The 27322-nt window shown below is 42.8% G+C and overlaps 3 protein-coding genes and 1 long non-coding RNA gene across 4 annotated transcripts; all 4 read left to right on the top strand.

Moving 5' to 3' along the window:
• Nucleotides 1–1682: 1682 nt before the first annotated feature.
• Nucleotides 1683–6991, top strand: LOC308407631 (tonsoku-like protein). The gene is made up of 11 exons (XM_080899421.1): nt 1683–2366; nt 2890–3024; nt 3210–3330; nt 3873–3979; nt 4113–4269; nt 4918–5229; nt 5416–5580; nt 5679–5854; nt 5939–6012; nt 6140–6273; nt 6704–6991. The coding sequence occupies exons 4-7, from the start codon at nt 3900–3902 to the stop codon at nt 5563–5565; spliced, it is 699 nt and encodes a 232-aa protein (XP_080755547.1). The 5' UTR covers nt 1683–2366; nt 2890–3024; nt 3210–3330; nt 3873–3899; the 3' UTR covers nt 5566–5580; nt 5679–5854; nt 5939–6012; nt 6140–6273; nt 6704–6991.
• Nucleotides 6992–8886: 1895 nt separating this feature from the next.
• LOC308408025 (tonsoku-like protein) lies at nt 8887–14198 on the top strand. Its single transcript, XM_080900074.1, has 11 exons — nt 8887–9570; nt 10094–10228; nt 10414–10534; nt 11077–11183; nt 11317–11473; nt 12123–12434; nt 12621–12785; nt 12884–13059; nt 13144–13217; nt 13347–13480; nt 13911–14198. Exons 4-7 carry the CDS (start codon nt 11104–11106, stop codon nt 12768–12770), a joined length of 699 nt encoding a protein of 232 aa, XP_080756200.1. The 5' UTR covers nt 8887–9570; nt 10094–10228; nt 10414–10534; nt 11077–11103; the 3' UTR covers nt 12771–12785; nt 12884–13059; nt 13144–13217; nt 13347–13480; nt 13911–14198.
• Nucleotides 14199–16094: 1896 nt separating this feature from the next.
• Nucleotides 16095–21378, top strand: LOC308407440 (tonsoku-like protein). The gene is made up of 11 exons (XM_080899073.1): nt 16095–16778; nt 17301–17435; nt 17621–17741; nt 18284–18390; nt 18524–18680; nt 19333–19644; nt 19831–19995; nt 20094–20269; nt 20354–20427; nt 20555–20688; nt 21119–21378. Exons 4-7 carry the CDS (start codon nt 18311–18313, stop codon nt 19978–19980), a joined length of 699 nt encoding a protein of 232 aa, XP_080755199.1. The 5' UTR covers nt 16095–16778; nt 17301–17435; nt 17621–17741; nt 18284–18310; the 3' UTR covers nt 19981–19995; nt 20094–20269; nt 20354–20427; nt 20555–20688; nt 21119–21378.
• Nucleotides 21379–23051: 1673 nt separating this feature from the next.
• LOC308407783 lies at nt 23052–26427 on the top strand. The gene is made up of 4 exons (XR_013973718.1): nt 23052–23159; nt 24662–24832; nt 24997–25145; nt 25465–26427. It is a non-coding gene; the product is annotated as an uncharacterized lncRNA (long non-coding RNA).
• The last annotated feature ends 895 nt before the right edge of the window (nt 26428–27322 follow it).

Genomic DNA, 27322 nt, shown 5'->3' on the forward strand with positions numbered 1-27322 from the left:
AACATAATTAAAGTAACCAACGATGTTATACGTTGACATCGTTCTTTCACTGTAAGACAAAGCAGGCTATGGTGAATAATCACAGCGATTTTCAGCTCTGAAGAAATCTATCTAGGAGCTATGACAGTGTAAAGACACCCTGCAATTTTAAATGTGTGGCGACATTTGAATGAGGCGCGTACCAGTAGAGGGAGCCAACGCACCACGAATGGTACACAGCCACAGATGCGCTTTGTGCAATGTATTTGTGACATGCAGGAGTGTCCGCAAAGAAATGTGGATAAGTTGTAAATCAAAAGCTAAAGAGCTCATTCTTGCACTGTTTTGATCAGAACACACGTGGGAATGTTCAAGTGTTGAGAATTTGTAATTATAAAGTGAATTAGGGAACGATATTAGATACTGCCACTGGCTAGATTTCAACCTGGGTCTCTCGCTCCCAAAGCGCGTTCTCTACGCCGCGGCCTGCCCTATAATATATTTCAAGCGTTTACCACAACTGAGAGGTGAAAACTGCCGTTTCTTCGTCTTACAAAATGTTCTGTAACTCCAAAAGTACACGGACTGTCGACATCATTCTTTCACTGTAACAATCAGCAGGCTTTAATAAAAAAGGAAAAAAAAAATCAAGGCGGTTTTCAGGTCTCTAAAGAAAAATACATCTAGGAGATATGAGGAGTTGAAAACGCCTCTGTTACAGAATTTCAGCTGTCATTTTCACTCAAGTCTCCATAGACTTTGAATGTGGACATTTTTTAACTGTTGCTTCGAGGCCATTTGCGAGAAAACGGCAACTCCTACAATAATGACAGTGCCATTTTGTTAAAGGCAAGAAAAATACCTACATTTTGATGTATAATTTGTGTTAATGAAGGCAAAATTGAGCGTTTGTTCGGACATGAAGAAGAGATTGAGAAAGCGACAATGCATGGTGTGTTTGGCGTCCATAGCAACCATAACAACCAATATTGATTGATGGAAGAGATTTTGAGACAGGGGTTAAAAAAAAAAAAAAAAAAGGCAGAGAGAGCCCATTCTGTAGGCTCGCCTGTAGGCTTCTAGCAAGCGTAGCAAGTGAATTTCAGAGCCAGGGATATTTTTTTTTTTTTTTTTTTTTTTTTTTTGTGTCCCCAACATATGGTCCGCATGGGATTCGAACCACTGCCCTCTGTCCTCAATCTCTGCCATAGGGCCTGTCACGTTCCCATGAGCCAATCGGGCGGCCCGGAATAACAGGGCAAAAGTGCTATATTTAAAGTGCACACCTGCGCAGCCGCACCCCAATTTTCGGCTCTTTTTCATTAGCTGGACACCAGGCCTTATCTAGTCAGCCGTTCCAACCACATCCCTGCCAATGTGTGCCTACGTCAAGCCGCATACAAGTGTAACGCTCACAATTTTCTGCTATCACTCTAAGGCAACTTAAGTGTTAGTGACGTCACACCTATGCGCCACTGCCCTCTGTGGAGAATGGGAGAAATGTGCTTGCACCTCAACCTATGGACTCAGACGGACATTCAATCATCATCTTCCTCACTCAAGGTAACCTTATGGCTTGTAGGAACACTGCACGTGTATGATAAGACTGTAGCCGTTCAACCGGCCCTCGTAAGGTTGCTGAAGACAGTGAACACCGTGGAATTCTCAGTATCACTGTGGTCCTGGGTTTTTCCACTGTCCTGCTAAGTGCTTATGTAATTGTAACCAACATAGGAGAGAGACGTAACATCGTGGAAGAGACATAAAGTGAGTAAAAACGATCTAAATGCATTTAGAATATATTTAGAACTACAAATTACACTTTTCTTAGCAATTATTGTTTTTTATGTCAAGCTTCAAGCTAGCTTCTTTATTGGGGCTTGGGACCAGCAAAAGTGACCCGAAATTTGGTCTTTAAGTCTGGTCATTAGCGTGTCTGGACCCAAACTACACTGCAGGTCCCAAAGTCAAATGATCACTGAGAGTTAAAAATCTGTCTGAAGTTAGAAGTTAGCAGAGAGTTAGCTCACTAGTTTCCGTCTAAATATAATATACCAGGTTCTGACTGAGGGATTTCTAAAACAAATTAAAAGGCACAGCTCTGCTATCACTTCTGACATACATGAAGACAGGAAAGTAAGCAGCAGTGATGTTTGTAGGGTTACTGAAGTTTGGCTAGCTGGTATATAGTGATGTGCTATGTGACTAGCGAAACAGCTATGTTAGCATAACATTAACACAGTGATGAAGGGGAACTTTTTTCCACTGGATAAGAGTTAAGGTGAGGGTTCCCGATGGTTAGGGACAAATGCAGTGGCATGGCAGGATGCTGTAAACGGACCAAACTTCAGTCAAGAGAACAACTGAGATAATCCATCCACATACAGGTTAGTCATTAATGTGCTGCTGCATTGCCTGGGCTGTAGTTACATGGTAAGGTTTTAAAAACTGAGCTTTAAAATGAATAGTTGTAATAAAAACTGAGAGAGGCCGACAGTGATCGCTTACTTTTTGTAAGGGGCTTGTTGAGATTAAATAGAACAAGTTACAAAGCATTAAAACATGTTAAAAACACAACAGCCTTATTAAACGCAGAGTAGTTTGGGCCCAGAAGTAGGATTGATCACGTCATCACTTAAAGACCGGATAGACACATGGTGGAGTTACTTTGTTGTGTTTGTGTGTGTTTTTAAGTAGTTTTAAACTTTGTGATCCACAACAGGTAACAGTAAAAGATGAACATTTTTAAGCATAATGCTGTTACCAAACTACATTAATGGCCCAAAAACAGACCATAGAAAAAACCGTGGCTATGTGAAAAAAAATGATGACAACTAGTCCTAATTCAGGCTAATTGTTTTTTTTTGTTTTTTTGTTTTGTTTTTTTCCGACATCCCTCCACACACACAGGCTGTGCGGGCTCACAGAAAGAGTGGGTCATCAACATTATCAGGCAGCTGGTGTTCATAGCAAGCCTCACCAGACAGCTTCAGTCCATATCGGATGTACAGGATGGAGTTAAGGCTCTGCAAGGACATCTGATTTGTAAGTTTGCTTTTTACCACACTCATCTGGGCCAAGAGTAGAGGAAACTGCCTTATCTTCTGCAGCTGGAATTCAAAACAAGTATTTGAACTCGGACACGGCCTGCAGATTAGACTGGGTTTGTTTGGTTTTTCTTTTTCGTGCTTTTCCCACTTTTCTAGCTTGTTGTGCCCTTTTTCTTTCAGGATCTGCAGTTTCCTCCCTGTCCAGTAGAGGCCTCTCTCAGAGAAAGAACAGCTTGGGGATGCAGATGATGACGATTGGAGATCAGACACACCGCCCCCACCTCTCCTTATCCATGCTTAGGTCAGAAGTGGAATGCTCTTTTGCTGTTTGTTAGTTACGGATGGAGTAACACTAACTAAGGAAATACACACAACACAGTGATTGTGAATAAGTCACTCCAAGTGTGAAAAGGTGATAGTCAGAGTGAGACTACACATGAATTATTCAGGAAATGCACACTCAGTGAGAGAATAACTATAATTCAGTGTCACTAGGGGATATAACTTGAAGATGATGTGTCTTCATTTCTGATTCATTTTGAACAGTGATGAATGTGGAAGTAAATGAGCGCGAGCTGATCAAAACGGGCGAGCTGTTTTTACATATTTCTGCAGCCTGGATGCCGTGGGCTTTGTCCACGAGTAAAAGATGACATCGCCCATTTCGGATCTTATATATAGTTATACCTTGGTGTTTTGTAGCATCACCTGACAAACTTTTACTTTCCTGATGTTTAGACTTTCTGATCCCTCCACAGACTGCTTTGTCTTTCTACAAAGAGTTGACGACATTAAATACAGATGTTTTAACAGTGCTTGAATGTTTTATTTTGTTTACTCTAGCCTCCAACTCAAACTTTGGTTGCTCCTATGCCCACGTCACTTCCTCCACCAATCAGAATGAGGGTCCGGGTTCAGGAAGACGTCTTCCTGATCCCAGTTCCACAAAGGTCGGTGAAAAGTTTTAAGTTTGGGATTTATTTTTATGTACTGCTCAATCTGATTGGTATAGTGTTTTTTTGTTGTTGTTGTTGTTTTGTTTTTAATTTCTGTTTAATCACCGGTCATTGCTCTGCATCCCAGTGAGGCCAACTCCTGCTCTGTGTCGTGGCTGTGTGAGCAGGCAGCTCAGCGTTACTACCAGAAATGTGGCCTCCTGCCTCGTCTCTCTCTGCAGAAAGAAGGCGCTCTGCTCTCCCCGCAGGACCAGCTACTGGCCGTCCTGCACACAAATGAAGAGGTGAGGTTGGATTTAAAAAAAAAAAAAACCCACAGTGACAAGAGGACAGCTATGACTGTGAAACAGCTTGCATGTCAGCCAGTGAGCATACTCCTTTTCTTAGGCAAAGTATGGCCCAAATTCATAAAATAGACTTTCTCATAGACACAGAGGTCTTTTCATTAAATCACTGATAGAAGGAATGGAGGTTCTAGGTCCTTCCACAATGACTTCATCTTTCTTACCCAGATGAGGCGTGCAGGTTTTAGACTGTATGATTCTGGTAAGAAGGTGAAGGGCTGATTATGTTAACAAGCTGCCTGAGAAACTACAATCTGAGAAACTGTAAAGATTAGAACCATTTCTATTACCAGACTGGATGCTGACTTGCTTTTGGAGCCAGCTTCCAGAAGACACTGAAGGAATCACAGTTTTTGGGATTGAATCCTTGGCTTCACTTTCCCGCACCAGTGCAGGATAACTGATGGGTTTGTGTTGTGGGTTCTGGCTGACGTTTGCTCGTGGGGATCTCCCTCCTCTCCCTGAGCGATACAAGAAGGCCTGTCAAAGTCTAGCAGTGGGTGAGCAACACAGAGGAAATGCATTATAAAACGGACACATGTGCATTCTTGTATTCTGTTATGAAGTACCATCTCTTTCTACCTGTAGATGAGAACAAGCGTGTCTCCCGGCTATGTGAGGTTCGGGACCGGGGTTCCTCCGTGTCAGGACTCCAAATGTCTCGGTTTGGCCGCCTCTTCCCTCAGCCCGCTCCTCCGTGCCCTAAAACTTCAGGCCAGCCTCACGGAGCTGCGAATTTCTGGAAACCGTATGTCTGACGACCTTCTCCCTGAGCTGATTGCCACAACGCTCACCATGCCTCGTCTGCAGCTGCTGGACATTTCTGCCAACTGCATTACAGGGGACGGCCTGGAGAAGGCTGTAAATGCTTTAAAGGGACAGAGTGCACCTGCATTCCCGGTAAGGGCCTCAGCTAGCCAATAGTGGCAGCTCCAGGTTTACCATCTAACCTGTATTTAAGTACCTCTGGTCTTAATAACTACCTTAGATCTTAATAACAAGCTAACCTGATTCATATCAATGATATCTGTCAGAGAGAATTGGCTCTCGTGATCATTTGCTTTTTCTGCTCGTTTCCACTCAAAGTGCCTGGAGGAGCTGGACCTCAGTATGAACCCACTGGGGGACGGCGTGTCTGAGTCTCTGTCCTGTCTGCTGTCCTGCTGCCCTGTGCTAGCCAAGCGGTCTCTGCAGGTCTCACTGCTCATTTCCTTCAGCAGCATCGACTGCTGCTAGCCAGCGCGCTCACAGGTGACTCTCTAACAAGCAGCTGACTGAAGCCTTAAGCTTCACTGAACTCCCACCCATAAGCAAAACTGCAACTAACTTTACATCTTCTGAACGTTCAGGCACAGGCCATTTGAAAGCAGTGTGCCTGTCCCTCAATCCCCTGGGCTCCACCGGCTTTGAGCTGGTGTTAAAGACTCTGCCCCTCCACTGCCTCCCACACGTGGACCTGTCAGCTGTCTGCAGAGGGCCTGCTGATTACCCGGCACTGGAACACCTCGCCAAAGTCCTGTCACAGGTGTGCACGCAAAAATCATGCAATGTCATTTATTGTCGAAAGATATAATTGTGCAATCAGGTTAAGACTTTTGTGTTTTTGCAGGACGAGTGCTCTCTGACCCACCTCAGCCTGGCTGCAAATGGGCTGACAGACAGCAGTGTAGCTACCTTGGCGAGGTGTGTGTGTGTGTGTGTGAGGGCGTCATTTCTACGGCTCAGTTATTACTCATGTTAGTGGGGCTTTGCCTTTGTTTAAATTGTCACTCTTTACTGGCCTGTTGGACTTTTTCTTATTATTTCACAGGTGCCTCTCGTCGTGTCCCACACTGGTGAGTCTGAATCTGTCAGGAAATCCGTCTGTTACATCAGTGGGACTTCACAACATCCTGGCGTCTGTCAGAGAGGCCCGTCGACCACTGACACTTCTAAACCTCGAAGGTATGTCTGAACTTGGAGATACTCCATGGAGTTCCTTTTTTTTTCTAAAGCTATTCTTAGATTCACCGTTTCACACTAATTCACAATTTGGATTTCTTTGATGTTTTTATCACCTGTGCAAAGTTGTACTTGGCAACAGTTTGTTTCTTGCTATCAGTGCGTTTCCTTTTGACGCATTTCTAAGTTTGAACATTTAGTATGTATGCACAGAGGTGTTACATGATGATTACACACACAGACATTACAATATAGAAGTGTGGTTTAAAGATTTAAAAAAAAGATTAGCTGTGAATTAATTTTCCATTTTATGGAGCAGAAAACATTGCTGAATGCTAGCTAACAGGCTACATTTGGATGTCAAATATTTATAGGGGGGAAAATGGAAATTATGGATATGAAATAAAATGATTCTTTGTTGCTTAACCTGCAGGTTGTCAGGTCTCTGGCCCCTGGGAGAGTCAAGACCTGGACAGTTTGTCAGAGCTGGTCCAGGATATCCGTCTTTGCTCTCAGACCCTCAACAAGCTGGACCGACAGACCTTGAAGCAGAGCTGGGACAGGACTCAGTCACACGGACACTTTCTCGACCGAAACTCCAAGTGCCTCCTCTCTGCCACCTCTACTTGAGGGTGGCAGGTGTGTTCATAATAAATAATTAATAATGAATTATTAATTTCCTAATAATTCATAATAAAAGTGGTCATTTTTATAAACATTTTGTTTAATGAGGCTACACCAAAAAGAAACAAGATAAAAACAAAATAAAGTGACATGGCGTCCACCGACAGTCTGTGGATAGCTTGTGTTTTATGCATTTTTGTCTGCCTTATTTATACATGTAAAGCTCTGTATCTGTATAAAGAGTTTGTGTTAGTGTGTGAGAGGTTTTGTGTCACAATGGTCCTGTTTTGTAGGATTTGATTTAAAAAAACAAACATAATTAAAGTAACCAACGATGTTATACGTTGACATCGTTCTTTCACTGTAAGACAAAGCAGGCTATGGTGAATAATCACAGCGATTTTCAGCTCTGAAGAAATCTATCTAGGAGCTATGACAGTGTAAAGACACCCTGCAATTTTAAATGTGTGGCGACATTTGAATGAGGCGCGTACCAGTAGAGGGAGCCAACGCACCACGAATGGTACACAGCCACAGATGCGCTTTGTGCAATGTATTTGTGACATGCAGGAGTGTCCGCAAAGAAATGTGGATAAGTTGTAAATCAAAAGCTAAAGAGCTCATTCTTGCACTGTTTTGATCAGAACACACGTGGGAATGTTCAAGTGTTGAGAATTTGTAATTATAAAGTGAATTAGGGAACGATATTAGATACTGCCACTGGCTAGATTTCAACCTGGGTCTCTCGCTCCCAAAGCGCGTTCTCTACGCCGCGGCCTGCCCTATAATATATTTCAAGCGTTTACCACAACTGAGAGGTGAAAACTGCCGTTTCTTCGTCTTACAAAATGTTCTGTAACTCCAAAAGTACACGGACTGTCGACATCATTCTTTCACTGTAACAATCAGCAGGCTTTAATAAAAAAGGAAAAAAAAAAATCAAGGCGGTTTTCAGGTCTCTAAAGAAAAATACATCTAGGAGATATGAGGAGTTGAAAACGCCTCTGTTACAGAATTTCAGCTGTCATTTTCACTCAAGTCTCCATAGACTTTGAATGTGGACATTTTTTAACTGTTGCTTCGAGGCCATTTGCGAGAAAACGGCAACTCCTACAATAATGACAGTGCCATTTTGTTAAAGGCAAGAAAAATACCTACATTTTGATGTATAATTTGTGTTAATGAAGGCAAAATTGAGCGTTTGTTCGGACATGAAGAAGAGATTGAGAAAGCGACAATGCATGGTGTGTTTGGCGTCCATAGCAACCATAACAACCAATATTGATTGATGGAAGAGATTTTGAGACAGGGGTTAAAAAAAAAAAAAAAAGGCAGAGAGAGCCCATTCTGTAGGCTCGCCTGTAGGCTTCTAGCAAGCGTAGCAAGTGAATTTCAGAGCCAGGGATATTTTTTTTTTTTTTTTTTTTTTTTTTTGTGTCCCCAACATATGGTCCGCATGGGATTCGAACCACTGCCCTCTGTCCTCAATCTCTGCCATAGGGCCTGTCACGTTCCCATGAGCCAATCGGGCGGCCCGGAATAACAGGGCAAAAGTGCTATATTTAAAGTGCACACCTGCGCAGCCGCACCCCAATTTTCGGCTCTTTTTCATTAGCTGGACACCAGGCCTTATCTAGTCAGCCGTTCCAACCACATCCCTGCCAATGTGTGCCTACTTCAAGCCGCATACAAGTGTAACGCTCACAATTTTCTGCTATCACTCTAAGGCAACTTAAGTGTTAGTGACGTCACACCTATGCGCCACTGCCCTCTGTGGAGAATGGGAGAAATGTGCTTGCACCTCAACCTATGGACTCAGACGGACATTCAATCATCATCTTCCTCACTCAAGGTAACCTTATGGCTTGTAGGAACACTGCACGTGTATGATAAGACTGTAGCCGTTCAACCGGCCCTCGTAAGGTTGCTGAAGACAGTGAACACCGTGGAATTCTCAGTATCACTGTGGTCCTGGGTTTTTCCACTGTCCTGCTAAGTGCTTATGTAATTGTAACCAACATAGGAGAGAGACGTAACATCGTGGAAGAGACATAAAGTGAGTAAAAACGATCTAAATGCATTTAGAATATATTTAGAACTACAAATTACACTTTTCTTAGCAATTATTGTTTTTTATGTCAAGCTTCAAGCTAGCTTCTTTATTGGGGCTTGGGACCAGCAAAAGTGACCCGAAATTTGGTCTTTAAGTCTGGTCATTAGCGTGTCTGGACCCAAACTACACTGCAGGTCCCAAAGTCAAATGATCACTGAGAGTTAAAAATCTGTCTGAAGTTAGAAGTTAGCAGAGAGTTAGCTCACTAGTTTCCGTCTAAATATAATATACCAGGTTCTGACTGAGGGATTTCTAAAACAAATTAAAAGGCACAGCTCTGCTATCACTTCTGACATACATGAAGACAGGAAAGTAAGCAGCAGTGATGTTTGTAGGGTTACTGAAGTTTGGCTAGCTGGTATATAGTGATGTGCTATGTGACTAGCGAAACAGCTATGTTAGCATAACATTAACACAGTGATGAAGGGGAACTTTTTTCCACTGGATAAGAGTTAAGGTGAGGGTTCCCGATGGTTAGGGACAAATGCAGTGGCATGGCAGGATGCTGTAAACGGACCAAACTTCAGTCAAGAGAACAACTGAGATAATCCATCCACATACAGGTTAGTCATTAATGTGCTGCTGCATTGCCTGGGCTGTAGTTACATGGTAAGGTTTTAAAAACTGAGCTTTAAAATGAATAGTTGTAATAAAAACTGAGAGAGGCCGACAGTGATCGCTTACTTTTTGTAAGGGGCTTGTTGAGATTAAATAGAACAAGTTACAAAGCATTAAAACATGTTAAAAACACAACAGCCTTATTAAACGCAGAGTAGTTTGGGCCCAGAAGTAGGATTGATCACGTCATCACTTAAAGACCGGATAGACACATGGTGGAGTTACTTTGTTGTGTTTGTGTGTGTTTTTAAGTAGTTTTAAACTTTGTGATCCACAACAGGTAACAGTAAAAGATGAACATTTTTAAGCATAATGCTGTTACCAAACTACATTAATGGCCCAAAAACAGACCATAGAAAAAACCGTGGCTATGTGAAAAAAAATGATGACAACTAGTCCTAATTCAGGCTAATTGTTTTTTTTTGTTTTTTTGTTTTGTTTTTTTCCGACATCCCTCCACACACACAGGCTGTGCGGGCTCACAGAAAGAGTGGGTCATCAACATTATCAGGCAGCTGGTGTTCATAGCAAGCCTCACCAGACAGCTTCAGTCCATATCGGATGTACAGGATGGAGTTAAGGCTCTGCAAGGACATCTGATTTGTAAGTTTGCTTTTTACCACACTCATCTGGGCCAAGAGTAGAGGAAACTGCCTTATCTTCTGCAGCTGGAATTCAAAACAAGTATTTGAACTCGGACACGGCCTGCAGATTAGACTGGGTTTGTTTGGTTTTTCTTTTTCGTGCTTTTCCCACTTTTCTAGCTTGTTGTGCCCTTTTTCTTTCAGGATCTGCAGTTTCCTCCCTGTCCAGTAGAGGCCTCTCTCAGAGAAAGAACAGCTTGGGGATGCAGATGATGACGATTGGAGATCAGACACACCGCCCCCACCTCTCCTTATCCATGCTTAGGTCAGAAGTGGAATGCTCTTTTGCTGTTTGTTAGTTACGGATGGAGTAACACTAACTAAGGAAATACACACAACACAGTGATTGTGAATAAGTCACTCCAAGTGTGAAAAGGTGATAGTCAGAGTGAGACTACACATGAATTATTCAGGAAATGCACACTCAGTGAGAGAATAACTATAATTCAGTGTCACTAGGGGATATAACTTGAAGATGATGTGTCTTCATTTCTGATTCATTTTGAACAGTGATGAATGTGGAAGTAAATGAGCGCGAGCTGATCAAAACGGGCGAGCTGTTTTTACATATTTCTGCAGCCTGGATGCCGTGGGCTTTGTCCAGGAGTAAAAGATGACATCGCCCATTTCGGATCTTATATATAGTTATACCTTGGTGTTTTGTAGCATCACCTGACAAACTTTTACTTTCCTGATGTTTAGACTTTCTGATCCCTCCACAGACTGCTTTGTCTTTCTACAAAGAGTTGACGACATTAAATACAGATGTTTTAACAGTGCTTGAATGTTTTATTTTGTTTACTCTAGCCTCCAACTCAAACTTTGGTTGCTCCTATGCCCACGTCACTTCCTCCACCAATCAGAATGAGGGTCCGGGTTCAGGAAGACGTCTTCCTGATCCCAGTTCCACAAAGGTCGGTGAAAAGTTTTAAGTTTGGGATTTATTTTTATGTACTGCTCAATCTGATTGGTATAGTGTTTTTTTGTTGTTGTTGTTGTTTTGTTTTTAATTTCTGTTTAATCACCGGTCATTGCTCTGCATCCCAGTGAGGCCAACTCCTGCTCTGTGTCGTGGCTGTGTGAGCAGGCAGCTCAGCGTTACTACCAGAAATGTGGCCTCCTGCCTCGTCTCTCTCTGCAGAAAGAAGGCGCTCTGCTCTCCCCGCAGGACCAGCTACTGGCCGTCCTGCACACAAATGAAGAGGTGAGGTTGGATTTAAAAAAAAAAAAAAACCCACAGTGACAAGAGGACAGCTATGACTGTGAAACAGCTTGCATGTCAGCCAGTGAGCATACTCCTTTTCTTAGGCAAAGTATGGCCCAAATTCATAAAATAGACTTTCTCATAGACACAGAGGTCTTTTCATTAAATCACTGATAGAAGGAATGGAGGTTCTAGGTCCTTCCACAATGACTTCATCTTTCTTACCCAGATGAGGCGTGCAGGTTTTAGACTGTATGATTCTGGTAAGAAGGTGAAGGGCTGATTATGTTAACAAGCTGCCTGAGAAACTACAATCTGAGAAACTGTAAAGATTAGAACCATTTCTATTACCAGACTGGATGCTGACTTGCTTTTGGAGCCAGCTTCCAGAAGACACTGAAGGAATCACAGTTTTTGGGATTGAATCCTTGGCTTCACTTTCCCGCACCAGTGCAGGATAACTGATGGGTTTGTGTTGTGGGTTCTGGCTGACGTTTGCTCGTGGGGATCTCCCTCCTCTCCCTGAGCGATACAAGAAGGCCTGTCAAAGTCTAGCAGTGGGTGAGCAACACAGAGGAAATGCATTATAAAACGGACACATGTGCATTCTTGTATTCTGTTATGAAGTACCATCTCTTTCTACCTGTAGATGAGAACAAGCGTGTCTCCCGGCTATGTGAGGTTCGGGACCGGGGTTCCTCCGTGTCAGGACTCCAAATGTCTCGGTTTGGCCGCCTCTTCCCTCAGCCCGCTCCTCCGTGCCCTAAAACTTCAGGCCAGCCTCACGGAGCTGCGAATTTCTGGAAACCGTATGTCTGACGACCTTCTCCCTGAGCTGATTGCCACAACGCTCACCATGCCTCGTCTGCAGCTGCTGGACATTTCTGCCAACTGCATTACAGGGGACGGCCTGGAGAAGGCTGTAAATGCTTTAAAGGGACAGAGTGCACCTGCATTCCCGGTAAGGGCCTCAGCTAGCCAATAGTGGCAGCTCCAGGTTTACCATCTAACCTGTATTTAAGTACCTCTGGTCTTAATAACTACCTTAGATCTTAATAACAAGCTAACCTGATTCATATCAATGATATCTGTCAGAGAGAATTGGCTCTCGTGATCATTTGCTTTTTCTGCTCGTTTCCACTCAAAGTGCCTGGAGGAGCTGGACCTCAGTATGAACCCACTGGGGGACGGCGTGTCTGAGTCTCTGTCCTGTCTGCTGTCCTGCTGCCCTGTGCTAGCCAAGCGGTCTCTGCAGGTCTCACTGCTCATTTCCTTCAGCAGCATCGACTGCTGCTAGCCAGCGCGCTCACAGGTGACTCTCTAACAAGCAGCTGACTGAAGCCTTAAGCTTCACTGAACTCCCACCCATAAGCAAAACTGCAACTAACTTTACATCTTCTGAACGTTCAGGCACAGGCCATTTGAAAGCAGTGTGCCTGTCCCTCAATCCCCTGGGCTCCACCGGCTTTGAGCTGGTGTTAAAGACTCTGCCCCTCCACTGCCTCACACACGTGGACCTGTCAGCTGTCTGCAGAGGGCCTGCTGATTACCCGGCACTGGAACACCTCGCCAAAGTCCTGTCACAGGTGTGCACGCAAAAATCATGCAATGTCATTTATTGTCGAAAGATATAATTGTGCAATCAGGTTAAGACTTTTGTGTTTTTGCAGGACGAGTGCTCTCTGACCCACCTCAGCCTGGCTGCAAATGGGCTGACAGACAGCAGTGTAGCTACCTTGGCGAGGTGTGTGTGTGTGTGTGTGTGAGGGCGTCATTTCTACGGCTCAGTTATTACTCATGTTAGTGGGGCTTTGCCTTTGTTTAAATTGTCACTCTTTACTGGCCTGTTGGACTTTTTCTTATTATTTCACAGGTGCCTCTCGTCGTGTCCCACACTGGTGAGTCTGAATCTGTCAGGAAATCCGTCTGTTACATCAGTGGGACTTCACAACATCCTGGCGTCTGTCAGAGAGGCCCGTCGACCACTGACACTTCTAAACCTCGAAGGTATGTCTGAACTTGGAGATACTCCATGGAGTTCCTTTTTTTTTCTAAAGCTATTCTTAGATTCACCGTTTCACACTAATTCACAATTTGGATTTCTTTGATGTTTTTATCACCTGTGCAAAGTTGTACTTGGCAACAGTTTGTTTCTTGCTATCAGTGCGTTTCCTTTTGACGCATTTCTAAGTTTGAACATTTAGTATGTATGCACAGAGGTGTTACATGATGATTACACACACAGACATTACAATATAGAAGTGTGGTTTAAAGATTTAAAAAAAAGATTAGCTGTGAATTAATTTTCCATTTTATGGAGCAGAAAACATTGCTGAACGCTAGCTAACAGGCTACATTTGGATGTCAAATATTTATAGGGGGGAAAATGGAAATTATGGATATGAAATAAAATGATTCTTTGTTGCTTAACCTGCAGGTTGTCAGGTCTCTGGCCCCTGGGAGAGTCAAGACCTGGACAGTTTGTCAGAGCTGGTCCAGGATATCCGTCTTTGCTCTCAGACCCTCAACAAGCTGGACCGACAGACCTTGAAGCAGAGCTGGGACAGGACTCAGTCACACGGACACTTTCTCGACCGAAACTCCAAGTGCCTCCTCTCTGCCACCTCTACTTGAGGGTGGCAGGTGTGTTCATAATAAATAATTAATAATGAATTATTAATTTCCTAATAATTCATAATAAAAGTGGTCATTTTTATAAACATTTTGTTTAATGAGGCTACACCAAAAAGAAACAAGATAAAAACAAAATAAAGTGACATGGCGTCCACCGACAGTCTGTGGATAGCTTGTGTTTTATGCATTTTTGTCTGCCTTATTTATACATGTAAAGCTCTGTATCTGTATAAAGAGTTTGTGTTAGTGTGTGAGAGGTTTTGTGTCACAATGGTCCTGTTTTGTAGGATTTGATTTAAAAAAACAAACATAATTAAAGTAACCAACGATGTTATACGTTGACATCGTTCTTTCACTGTAAGACAAAGCAGGCTATGGTGAATAATCACAGCGATTTTCAGCTCTGAAGAAATCTATCTAGGAGCTATGACAGTGTAAAGACACCCTGCAATTTTAAATGTGTGGCGACATTTGAATGAGGCGCGTACCAGTAGAGGGAGCCAACGCACCACGAATGGTACACAGCCACAGATGCGCTTTGTGCAATGTATTTGTGACATGCAGGAGTGTCCGCAAAGAAATGTGGATAAGTTGTAAATCAAAAGCTAAAGAGCTCATTCTTGCACTGTTTTGATCAGAACACACGTGGGAATGTTCAAGTGTTGAGAATTTGTAATTATAAAGTGAATTAGGGAACGATATTAGATACTGCCACTGGCTAGATTTCAACCTGGGTCTCTCGCTCCCAAAGCGCGTTCTCTACGCCGCGGCCTGCCCTATAATATATTTCAAGCGTTTACCACAACTGAGAGGTGAAAACTGCCGTTTCTTCGTCTTACAAAATGTTCTGTAACTCCAAAAGTACACGGACTGTCGACATCATTCTTTCACTGTAACAATCAGCAGGCTTTAATAAAAAAGGAAAAAAAAAAATCAAGGCGGTTTTCAGGTCTCTAAAGAAAAATACATCTAGGAGATATGAGGAGTTGAAAACGCCTCTGTTACAGAATTTCAGCTGTCATTTTCACTCAAGTCTCCATAGACTTTGAATGTGGACATTTTTTAACTGTTGCTTCGAGGCCATTTGCGAGAAAACGGCAACTCCTACAATAATGACAGTGCCATTTTGTTAAAGGCAAGAAAAATACCTACATTTTGATGTATAATTTGTGTTAATGAAGGCAAAATTGAGCGTTTGTTCGGACATGAAGAAGAGATTGAGAAAGCGACAATGCATGGTGTGTTTGGCGTCCATAGCAACCATAACAACCAATATTGATTGATGGAAGAGATTTTGAGACAGGGGTTAAAAAAAAAAAAAAAAGGCAGAGAGAGCCCATTCTGTAGGCTCGCCTGTAGGCTTCTAGCAAGCGTAGCAAGTGAATTTCAGAGCCAGGGATATTTTTTTTTTTTTTTTTTTTTTTTTTTTGTGTCCCCAACATATGGTCCGCATGGGATTCGAACCACTGCCCTCTGTCCTCAATCTCTGCCATAGGGCCTGTCACGTTCCCATGAGCCAATCGGGCGGCCCGGAATAACAGGGCAAAAGTGCTATATTTAAAGTGCACACCTGCGCAGCCGCACCCCAATTTTCGGCTCTTTTTCATTAGCTGGACACCAGGCCTTATCTAGTCAGCCGTTCCAACCACATCCCTGCCAATGTGTGCCTACTTCAAGCCGCATACAAGTGTAACGCTCACAATTTTCTGCTATCACTCTAAGGCAACTTAAGTGTTAGTGACGTCACACCTATGCGCCACTGCCCTCTGTGGAGAATGGGAGAAATGTGCTTGCACCTCAACCTATGGACTCAGACGGACATTCAATCATCATCTTCCTCACTCAAGGTAACCTTATGGCTTGTAGGAACACTGCACGTGTATGATAAGACTGTAGCCGTTCAACCGGCCCTCGTAAGGTTGCTGAAGACAGTGAACACCGTGGAATTCTCAGTATCACTGTGGTCCTGGGTTTTTCCACTGTCCTGCTAAGTGCTTATGTAATTGTAACCAACATAGGAGAGAGACGTAACATCGTGGAAGAGACATAAAGTGAGTAAAAACGATCTAAATGCATTTAGAATATATTTAGAACTACAAATTACACTTTTCTTAGCAATTATTGTTTTTTATGTCAAGCTTCAAGCTAGCTTCTTTATTGGGGCTTGGGACCAGCAAAAGTGACCCGAAATTTGGTCTTTAAGTCTGGTCATTAGCGTGTCTGGACCCAAACTACACTGCAGGTCCCAAAGTCAAATGATCACTGAGAGTTAAAAATCTGTCTGAAGTTAGAAGTTAGCAGAGAGTTAGCTCACTAGTTTCCGTCTAAATATAATATACCAGGTTCTGACTGAGGGATTTCTAAAACAAATTAAAAGGCACAGCTCTGCTATCACTTCTGACATACATGAAGACAGGAAAGTAAGCAGCAGTGATGTTTGTAGGGTTACTGAAGTTTGGCTAGCTGGTATATAGTGATGTGCTATGTGACTAGCGAAACAGCTATGTTAGCATAACATTAACACAGTGATGAAGGGGAACTTTTTTCCACTGGATAAGAGTTAAGGTGAGGGTTCCCGATGGTTAGGGACAAATGCAGTGGCATGGCAGGATGCTGTAAACGGACCAAACTTCAGTCAAGAGAACAACTGAGATAATCCATCCACATACAGGTTAGTCATTAATGTGCTGCTGCATTGCCTGGGCTGTAGTTACATGGTAAGGTTTTAAAAACTGAGCTTTAAAATGAATAGTTGTAATAAAAACTGAGAGAGGCCGACAGTGATCGCTTACTTTTTGTAAGGGGCTTGTTGAGATTAAATAGAACAAGTTACAAAGCATTAAAACATGTTAAAAACACAACAGCCTTATTAAACGCAGAGTAGTTTGGGCCCAGAAGTAGGATTGATCACGTCATCACTTAAAGACCGGATAGACACATGGTGGAGTTACTTTGTTGTGTTTGTGTGTGTTTTTAAGTAGTTTTAAACTTTGTGATCCACAACAGGTAACAGTAAAAGATGAACATTTTTAAGCATAATGCTGTTACCAAACTACATTAATGGCCCAAAAACAGACCATAGAAAAAACCGTGGCTATGTGAAAAAAAATGATGACAACTAGTCCTAATTCAGGCTAATTGTTTTTTTTGTTTTTTTGTTTTGTTTTTTTCCGACATCCCTCCACACACACAGGCTGTGCGGGCTCACAGAAAGAGTGGGTCATCAACATTATCAGGCAGCTGGTGTTCATAGCAAGCCTCACCAGACAGCTTCAGTCCATATCGGATGTACAGGATGGAGTTAAGGCTCTGCAAGGACATCTGATTTGTAAGTTTGCTTTTTACCACACTCATCTGGGCCAAGAGTAGAGGAAACTGCCTTATCTTCTGCAGCTGGAATTCAAAACAAGTATTTGAACTCGGACACGGCCTGCAGATTAGACTGGGTTTGTTTGGTTTTTCTTTTTCGTGCTTTTCCCACTTTTCTAGCTTGTTGTGCCCTTTTTCTTTCAGGATCTGCAGTTTCCTCCCTGTCCAGTAGAGGCCTCTCTCAGAGAAAGAACAGCTTGGGGATGCAGATGATGACGATTGGAGATCAGACACACCGCCCCCACCTCTCCTTATCCATGCTTAGGTCAGAAGTGGAATGCTCTTTTGCTGTTTGTTAGTTACGGATGGAGTAACACTAACTAAGGAAATACACACAACACAGTGATTGTGAATAAGTCACTCCAAGTGTGAAAAGGTGATAGTCAGAGTGAGACTACACATGAATTATTCAGGAAATGCACACTCAGTGAGAGAATAACTATAATTCAGTGTCACTAGGGGATATAACTTGAAGATGATGTGTCTTCATTTCTGATTCATTTTGAACAGTGATGAATGTGGAAGTAAATGAGCGCGAGCTGATCAAAACGGGCGAGCTGTTTTTACATATTTCTGCAGCCTGGATGCCGTGGGCTTTGTCCAGGAGTAAAAGATGACATCGCCCATTTCGGATCTTATATATAGTTATACCTTGGTGTTTTGTAGCATCACCTGACAAACTTTTACTTTCCTGATGTTTAGACTTTCTGATCCCTCCACAGACTGCTTTGTCTTTCTACAAAGAGTTGACGACATTAAATACAGATGTTTTAACAGTGCTTGAATGTTTTATTTTGTTTACTCTAGCCTCCAACTCAAACTTTGGTTGCTCCTATGCCCACGTCACTTCCTCCACCAATCAGAATGAGGGTCCGGGTTCAGGAAGACGTCTTCCTGATCCCAGTTCCACAAAGGTCGGTGAAAAGTTTTAAGTTTGGGATTTATTTTTATGTACTGCTCAATCTGATTGGTATAGTGTTTTTTTGTTGTTGTTGTTGTTTTGTTTTTAATTTCTGTTTAATCACCGGTCATTGCTCTGCATCCCAGTGAGGCCAACTCCTGCTCTGTGTCGTGGCTGTGTGAGCAGGCAGCTCAGCGTTACTACCAGAAATGTGGCCTCCTGCCTCGTCTCTCTCTGCAGAAAGAAGGCGCTCTGCTCTCCCCGCAGGACCAGCTACTGGCCGTCCTGCACACAAATGAAGAGGTGAGGTTGGATTTAAAAAAAAAAAAAAAAAACCCACAGTGACAAGAGGACAGCTATGACTGTGAAACAGCTTGCATGTCAGCCAGTGAGCATACTCCTTTTCTTAGGCAAAGTATGGCCCAAATTCATAAAATAGACTTTCTCATAGACACAGAGGTCTTTTCATTAAATCACTGATAGAAGGAATGGAGGTTCTAGGTCCTTCCACAATGACTTCATCTTTCTTACCCAGATGAGGCGTGCAGGTTTTAGACTGTATGATTCTGGTAAGAAGGTGAAGGGCTGATTATGTTAACAAGCTGCCTGAGAAACTACAATCTGAGAAACTGTAAAGATTAGAACCATTTCTATTACCAGACTGGATGCTGACTTGCTTTTGGAGCCAGCTTCCAGAAGACACTGAAGGAATCACAGTTTTTGGGATTGAATCCTTGGCTTCACTTTCCCGCACCAGTGCAGGATAACTGATGGGTTTGTGTTGTGGGTTCTGGCTGACGTTTGCTCGTGGGGATCTCCCTCCTCTCCCTGAGCGATACAAGAAGGCCTGTCAAAGTCTAGCAGTGGGTGAGCAACACAGAGGAAATGCATTATAAAACGGACACATGTGCATTCTTGTATTCTGTTATGAAGTACCATCTCTTTCTACCTGTAGATGAGAACAAGCGTGTCTCCCGGCTATGTGAGGTTCGGGACCGGGGTTCCTCCGTGTCAGGACTCCAAATGTCTCGGTTTGGCCGCCTCTTCCCTCAGCCCGCTCCTCCGTGCCCTAAAACTTCAGGCCAGCCTCACGGAGCTGCGAATTTCTGGAAACCGTATGTCTGACGACCTTCTCCCTGAGCTGATTGCCACAACGCTCACCATGCCTCGTCTGCAGCTGCTGGACATTTCTGCCAACTGCATTACAGGGGACGGCCTGGAGAAGGCTGTAAATGCTTTAAAGGGACAGAGTGCACCTGCATTCCCGGTAAGGGCCTCAGCTAGCCAATAGTGGCAGCTCCAGGTTTACCATCTAACCTGTATTTAAGTACCTCTGGTCTTAATAACTACCTTAGATCTTAATAACAAGCTAACCTGATTCATATCAATGATATCTGTCAGAGAGAATTGGCTCTCGTGATCATTTGCTTTTTCTGCTCGTTTCCACTCAAAGTGCCTGGAGGAGCTGGACCTCAGTATGAACCCACTGGGGGACGGCGTGTCTGAGTCTCTGTCCTGTCTGCTGTCCTGCTGCCCTGTGCTAGCCAAGCGGTCTCTGCAGGTCTCACTGCTCATTTCCTTCAGCAGCATCGACTGCTGCTAGCCAGCGCGCTCACAGGTGACTCTCTAACAAGCAGCTGACTGAAGCCTTAAGCTTCACTGAACTCCCACCCATAAGCAAAACTGCAACTAACTTTACATCTTCTGAACGTTCAGGCACAGGCCATTTGAAAGCAGTGTGCCTGTCCCTCAATCCCCTGGGCTCCACCGGCTTTGAGCTGGTGTTAAAGACTCTGCCCCTCCACTGCCTCCCACACGTGGACCTGTCAGCTGTCTGCAGAGGGCCTGCTGATTACCCGGCACTGGAACACCTCGCCAAAGTCCTGTCACAGGTGTGCACGCAAAAATCATGCAATGTCATTTATTGTCGAAAGATATAATTGTGCAATCAGGTTAAGACTTTTGTGTTTTTGCAGGACGAGTGCTCTCTGACCCACCTCAGCCTGGCTGCAAATGGGCTGACAGACAGCAGTGTAGCTACCTTGGCGAGGTGTGTGTGTGTGTGTGTGAGGGCGTCATTTCTACGGCTCAGTTATTACTCATGTTAGTGGGGCTTTGCCTTTGTTTAAATTGTCACTCTTTACTGGCCTGTTGGACTTTTTCTTATTATTTCACAGGTGCCTCTCGTCGTGTCCCACACTGGTGAGTCTGAATCTGTCAGGAAATCCGTCTGTTACATCAGTGGGACTTCACAACATCCTGGCGTCTGTCAGAGAGGCCCGTCGACCACTGACACTTCTAAACCTCGAAGGTATGTCTGAACTTGGAGATACTCCATGGAGTTCCTTTTTTTTTCTAAAGCTATTCTTAGATTCACCGTTTCACACTAATTCACAATTTGGATTTCTTTGATGTTTTTATCACCTGTGCAAAGTTGTACTTGGCAACAGTTTGTTTCTTGCTATCAGTGCGTTTCCTTTTGACGCATTTCTAAGTTTGAACATTTAGTATGTATGCACAGAGGTGTTACATGATGATTACACACACAGACATTACAATATAGAAGTGTGGTTTAAAGATTTAAAAAAAAGATTAGCTGTGAATTAATTTTCCATTTTATGGAGCAGAAAACATTGCTGAATGCTAGCTAACAGGCTACATTTGGATGTCAAATATTTATAGGGGGGAAAATGGAAATTATGGATATGAAATAAAATGATTCTTTGTTGCTTAACCTGCAGGTTGTCAGGTCTCTGGCCCCTGGGAGAGTCAAGACCTGGACAGTTTGTCAGAGCTGGTCCAGGATATCCGTCTTTGCTCTCAGACCCTCAACAAGCTGGACCGACAGACCTTGAAGCAGAGCTGGGACAGGACTCAGTCACACGGACACTTTCTCGACCGAAACTCCAAGTGCCTCCTCTCTGCCACCTCTACTTGAGGGTGGCAGGTGTGTTCATAATAAATAATTAATAATGAATTATTAATTTCCTAATAATTCATAATAAAAGTGGTCATTTTTATAAACATTTTGTTTAATGAGGCTACACCAAAAAGAAACAAGATAAAAACAAAATAAGGTGACATGGCGTCCACCGACAGTCTGTGGATAGCTTGTGTTTTATGCATTTTTGTCTGCCTTATTTATACATGTAAAGCTCTGTATCTGTATAAAGAGTTTGTGTTAGTGTGTGAGAGGTTTTGTGTCACAATGGTCCTGTTTTGTAGGATTTGATTTAAAAAAACAAACATAATTAAAGTAACCAACGATGTTATACGTTGACATCGTTCTTTCACTGTAAGACAAAGCAGGCTATGGTGAATAATCACAGCGATTTTCAGCTCTGAAGAAATCTATCTAGGAGCTATGACAGTGTAAAGACACCCTGCAATTTTAAATGTGTGGCGACATTTGAATGAGGCGCGTACCAGTAGAGGGAGCCAACGCACCACGAATGGTACACAGCCACAGATGCGCTTTGTGCAATGTATTTGTGACATGCAGGAGTGTCCGCAAAGAAATGTGGATAAGTTGTAAATCAAAAGCTAAAGAGCTCATTCTTGCACTGTTTTGATCAGAACACACGTGGGAATGTTCAAGTGTTGAGAATTTGTAATTATAAAGTGAATTAGGGAACGATATTAGATACTGCCACTGGCTAGATTTCAACCTGGGTCTCTCGCTCCCAAAGCGCGTTCTCTACGCCGCGGCCTGCCCTATAATATATTTCAAGCGTTTACCACAACTGAGAGGTGAAAACTGCCGTTTCTTCGTCTTACAAAATGTTCTGTAACTCCAAAAGTACACGGACTGTCGACATCATTCTTTCACTGTAACAATCAGCAGGCTTTAATAAAAAAGGAAAAAAAAAAATCAAGGCGGTTTTCAGGTCTCTAAAGAAAAATACATCTAGGAGATATGAGGAGTTGAAAACGCCTCTGTTACAGAATTTCAGCTGTCATTTTCACTCAAGTCTCCATAGACTTTGAATGTGGACATTTTTTAACTGTTGCTTCGAGGCCATTTGCGAGAAAACGGCAACTCCTACAATAATGACAGTGCCATTTTGTTAAAGGCAAGAAAAATACCTACATTTTGATGTATAATTTGTGTTAATGAAGGCAAAATTGAGCGTTTGTTCGGACATGAAGAAGAGATTGAGAAAGCGACAATGCATGGTGTGTTTGGCGTCCATAGCAACCATAACAACCAATATTGATTGATGGAAGAGATTTTGAGACAGGGGTTAAAAAAAAAAAAAAAAGGCAGAGAGAGCCCATTCTGTAGGCTCGCCTGTAGGCTTCTAGCAAGCGTAGCAAGTGAATTTCAGAGCCAGGGATATTTTTTTTTTTTTTTTTTTTTTTTTGTGTCCCCAACATATGGTCCGCATGGGATTCGAACCACTGCCCTCTGTCCTCAATCTCTGCCATAGGGCCTGTCACGTTCCCATGAGCCAATCGGGCGGCCCGGAATAACAGGGCAAAAGTGCTATATTTAAAGTGCACACCTGCGCAGCCGCACCCCAATTTTCGGCTCTTTTTCATTAGCTGGACACCAGGCCTTATCTAGTCAGCCGTTCCAACCACATCCCTGCCAATGTGTGCCTACTTCAAGCCGCATACAAGTGTAACGCTCACAATTTTCTGCTATCACTCTAAGGCAACTTAAGTGTTAGTGACGTCACACCTATGCGCCACTGCCCTCTGTGGAGAATGGGAGAAATGTGCTTGCACCTCAACCTATGGACTCAGACGGACATTCAATCATCATCTTCCTCACTCAAGGTAACCTTATGGCTTGTAGGAACACTGCACGTGTATGATAAGACTGTAGCCGTTCAACCGGCCCTCGTAAGGTTGCTGAAGACAGTGAACACCGTGGAATTCTCAGTATCACTGTGGTCCTGGGTTTTTCCACTGTCCTGCTAAGTGCTTATGTAATTGTAACCAACATAGGAGAGAGACGTAACATCGTGGAAGAGACATAAAGTGAGTAAAAACGATCTAAATGCATTTAGAATATATTTAGAACTACAAATTACACTTTTCTTAGCAATTATTGTTTTTTATGTCAAGCTTCAAGCTAGCTTCTTTATTGGGGCTTGGGACCAGCAAAAGTGACCCGAAATTTGGTCTTTAAGTCTGGTCATTAGCGTGTCTGGACCCAAACTACACTGCAGGTCCCAAAGTCAAATGATCACTGAGAGTTAAAAATCTGTCTGAAGTTAGAAGTTAGCAGAGAGTTAGCTCACTAGTTTCCGTCTAAATATAATATACCAGGTTCTGACTGAGGGATTTCTAAAACAAATTAAAAGGCACAGCTCTGCTATCACTTCTGACATACATGAAGACAGGAAAGTAAGCAGCAGTGATGTTTGTAGGGTTACTGAAGTTTGGCTAGCTGGTATATAGTGATGTGCTATGTGACTAGCGAAACAGCTATGTTAGCATAACATTAACACAGTGATGAAGGGGAACTTTTTTCCACTGGATAAGAGTTAAGGTGAGGGTTCCCGATGGTTAGGGACAAATGCAGTGGCATGGCAGGATGCTGTAAACGGACCAAACTTCAGTCAAGAGAACAACTGAGATAATCCATCCACATACAGGTTAGTCATTAATGTGCTGCTGCATTGCCTGGGCTGTAGTTACATGGTAAGGTTTTAAAAACTGAGCTTTAAAATGAATAGTTGTAATAAAAACTGAGAGAGGCCGACAGTGATCGCTTACTTTTTGTAAGGGGCTTGTTGAGATTAAATAGAACAAGTTACAAAGCATTAAAACATGTTAAAAACACAACAGCCTTATTAAACGCAGAGTAGTTTGGGCCCAGAAGTAGGATTGATCACGTCATCACTTAAAGACCGGATAGACACACGGTGGAGTTACTCATGTTTACTGTTGTTGCCACTTTCTAAATGTAGCAGGATGAATATTATATGTACTGGTTGATCCCACTTTTAGTCAGGCGCATTTTGAGGAGAACTAACTTTTCTTGTTATCAAATTATCAGTATCTTTGGAAACATTTAATACATCGTGATGGTTTAAATGCTCAGTCGTTTTCTGTTATAGAATTCATATTCATAATAATATTTAGACAGCGGCACTATAGGTGTTTGCAGTTTTTGCAGTTTTACAAGCCGTCACGGTAAAAATATGGAATTAAATGTCACTAATGGGCTCTTTTCAAAAACATCAGCATCTCTGTCACACTGATTTTGATTAACTGACTTATTTTATTGTAATCAAACCTATTTTGATATTGTTGTCTTTTTTTTCCTTTAGCGAGGTGGTTTCCTTCCAATTGTTGCAGGACCAGTATGTCTGTCAGCTCCAGATAGAGCTCCAGTGACCAGGAAGACCTCAGCATTCGCCAATTCCTGCTGAATTACCGCAAACAGAAAGAACTGGCAGAGGGCATTGGAATAGAGGATGATTATAACACTGAAGACCAAGGTAATAGGTCTGTCTAAGGGCCAGTGGAATATAAGCTATAGGTTGTAGTGGTGATTATTTTAGATTCAGAGTGTAGAGGAGATGGATCATTGTAATTAAGAGTCATAGAAATCTGAACCTCACTGCTAAACTGGCGGTCTAACTGTACATGTGCTCCATTGCAGAAGTCCCTCCCACTGAGTGTGAGGATGTTGAAGATACTGGTAGTCCTGATGTGAAAGCAGAGCTTCCCTCCCACCTCAGCATCACTAAGGATGTTATGGAGCGCTGCATTCATCTGCTGTCTGATCCCAGCCTCAGGCTCCGACTCAAGGTACTGTATCAGTAGTTTTACGTAGAGTCAACTGTTGGACTAATAACAAAAATAATCATTCTTGTGAAGGTAGGACCGCCAGCGTTGGTACAATTCATCCTGTCAGAACTGTGTGGAGGACTGTTCAGTGGTGTAATGCTCATCAAGGAAAAACATTCAGTCTGGTCCAGGAGTGAAACAGAAATAAGTCTGTGCTGAAGTCGTGCCTGCTCAGGAGTTTGGGCTCTCAATGAAGACCTCAATAATTAGTTTCAGCTCACATATAATCAGGATCAAAACAGAGATAATTGTTAGGTGTGTTGTGCGTCTTTGTCTTTAGGTACTAGACGTGCTGGAGTTGTGCGTTCAGGTGCTGAGTGAGAGGGAAAATGAACTGCTGCCTATGGCTCGTCGCTGCTGGCCAGCACTCCTGCAGAGACTCACAACTGATGACCCATTAGCAGTCCTCAGAGCCTTCAGGGTAAGTAAAACAAACCTCTCTTTTCATTATGTGAGTCAAAATTATTCAAGTCGTCTTTAGTTTTAAACTCTTAATAGTGAAAGAATGAAAGATGCTGCCCAACAACAGGCTTATTTCATTCAGAAATAGTTCTATTCTTTACTGGACAGGCACAATTAGTGTTGGTAAGCTTTAACGTTCTAACCTGTCAAAACACACGTCTACTTTTTATACTTTTTATACACTGTTTGATCAGCGGACATCAGAGCAACTGGCATGTCACTTTTTAACACTGGTAGATTATTTCAGCAAAAGAAGTTAAAACATTGCTCTGATTCTATATTGACTTGTAACACAACAACATGATCTACAGATATTGTCTCAGAGTGTCTTTAAAATTCCACACGTGAAGCTGTTAAAGCCACAGCACATGATCCTAATTTACGATTAAAAACTGGCCACGTGGAATATTTAAGAAGAACGGGCTCTTTCTCGTCACACAACCTCACAGAGAATTGCAATCAAACTGCGCAGTTCAGCAGCTGAAGCGCTGCACATAGTCAGGCCCATAAATAGTGGAAGAGTGGATGTCTGAAATCCAGGGATGTGCAAACAGCCTGCTGTGAAATCCTCCCTGAACCACCTCAGCAGTTTTACTGAGCTCATTAGGAGTTAGCAGAGGTTAAGTCCAGGCTTGGTCTACTTTTTATACTCTTTCATCTTTTTCCTAGTTCCTCTTCTTTCCCTCCTCCCTTCTTATCTTTACCCCATATTTTTGGAACCAGGATCATATTTTTAAAGGATTTGTTCTTTTGGTGTAGATAGTTCAGGAAGTTAACTCAACCAAGCAGTCTTTGGGTTTCGGCTAAGTAATTCAATTCAATTCAATTCAATTTTATTTATATAGCGCCAAATCACAACATAAGTCGCCTCAAGGCGCTTCATAGATACAGAGAAAAACCCAACAATCATATGACCCCCTATGAGCAAGCACTTTGGCGACAGTGGGAAGGTAAAACTCCCTTTTAACAGGAAGAAACCTCCGGCAGAACCAGGCTCAGGGAGGGGCGGCCATTTGCTGCGACCGGTTGGGGTGAGAGAAGGAAGACAGGATAAAAGACATGCTGTGGAAGAGAGACAGAGGTTAATAACAGATATGATTCAATGCAGAGAGGTCTATTAATACATAGTGAGTGAGAAAGGTGACTGGAAAGGAAAAACTCAATGCATCATGGGAATCCCCCGGCAGCCTATGTCTATTGCAGCATAACTAAGGGAGGATTCAGGGTCACCTGGTCCAGCCCTAACTATATGCTTTAGCAAAAAGGAAAGTTTTAAGCCTAATCTTGAAAGTAGAGATAGTGTCTGTCTCCTGAATCCAAACTGGAAGCTGGTTCCACAGAAGAGGGGCCTGAAAACTGAAGGCTCTCCCTCCCATTCTACTTTTAAATACTCTAGGAACAACAAGTAGGCCTGCAGAGCGAGAGCGAAGTGCTCTAATAGGGTGATATGGTACTACAAGGTCATTAAGATAAGATGGGGCCTGATTATTTAAGACCTTGTATGTGAGGAGCAGGATTTTGAATTCAATTCTGGATTTAACAGGAAGCCAATGAAGGGAAGCCAAAACAGGAGAAATATGCTCTCTCTTTCTAGTCCCTGTCAGTACTCTTGCTGCAGCATTTTGGATTAGCTGAAGGCTTTTTGAACATCCTGATAATAATTGATTGATTGATTG

The sequence above is a fragment of the Rhamphochromis sp. 'chilingali' genome, assembly GCF_963969265.1.
Source record: "Rhamphochromis sp. 'chilingali' genome assembly, chromosome: 12".
Lineage (NCBI taxonomy): Eukaryota > Metazoa > Chordata > Actinopteri > Cichliformes > Cichlidae > Rhamphochromis > Rhamphochromis sp. 'chilingali'.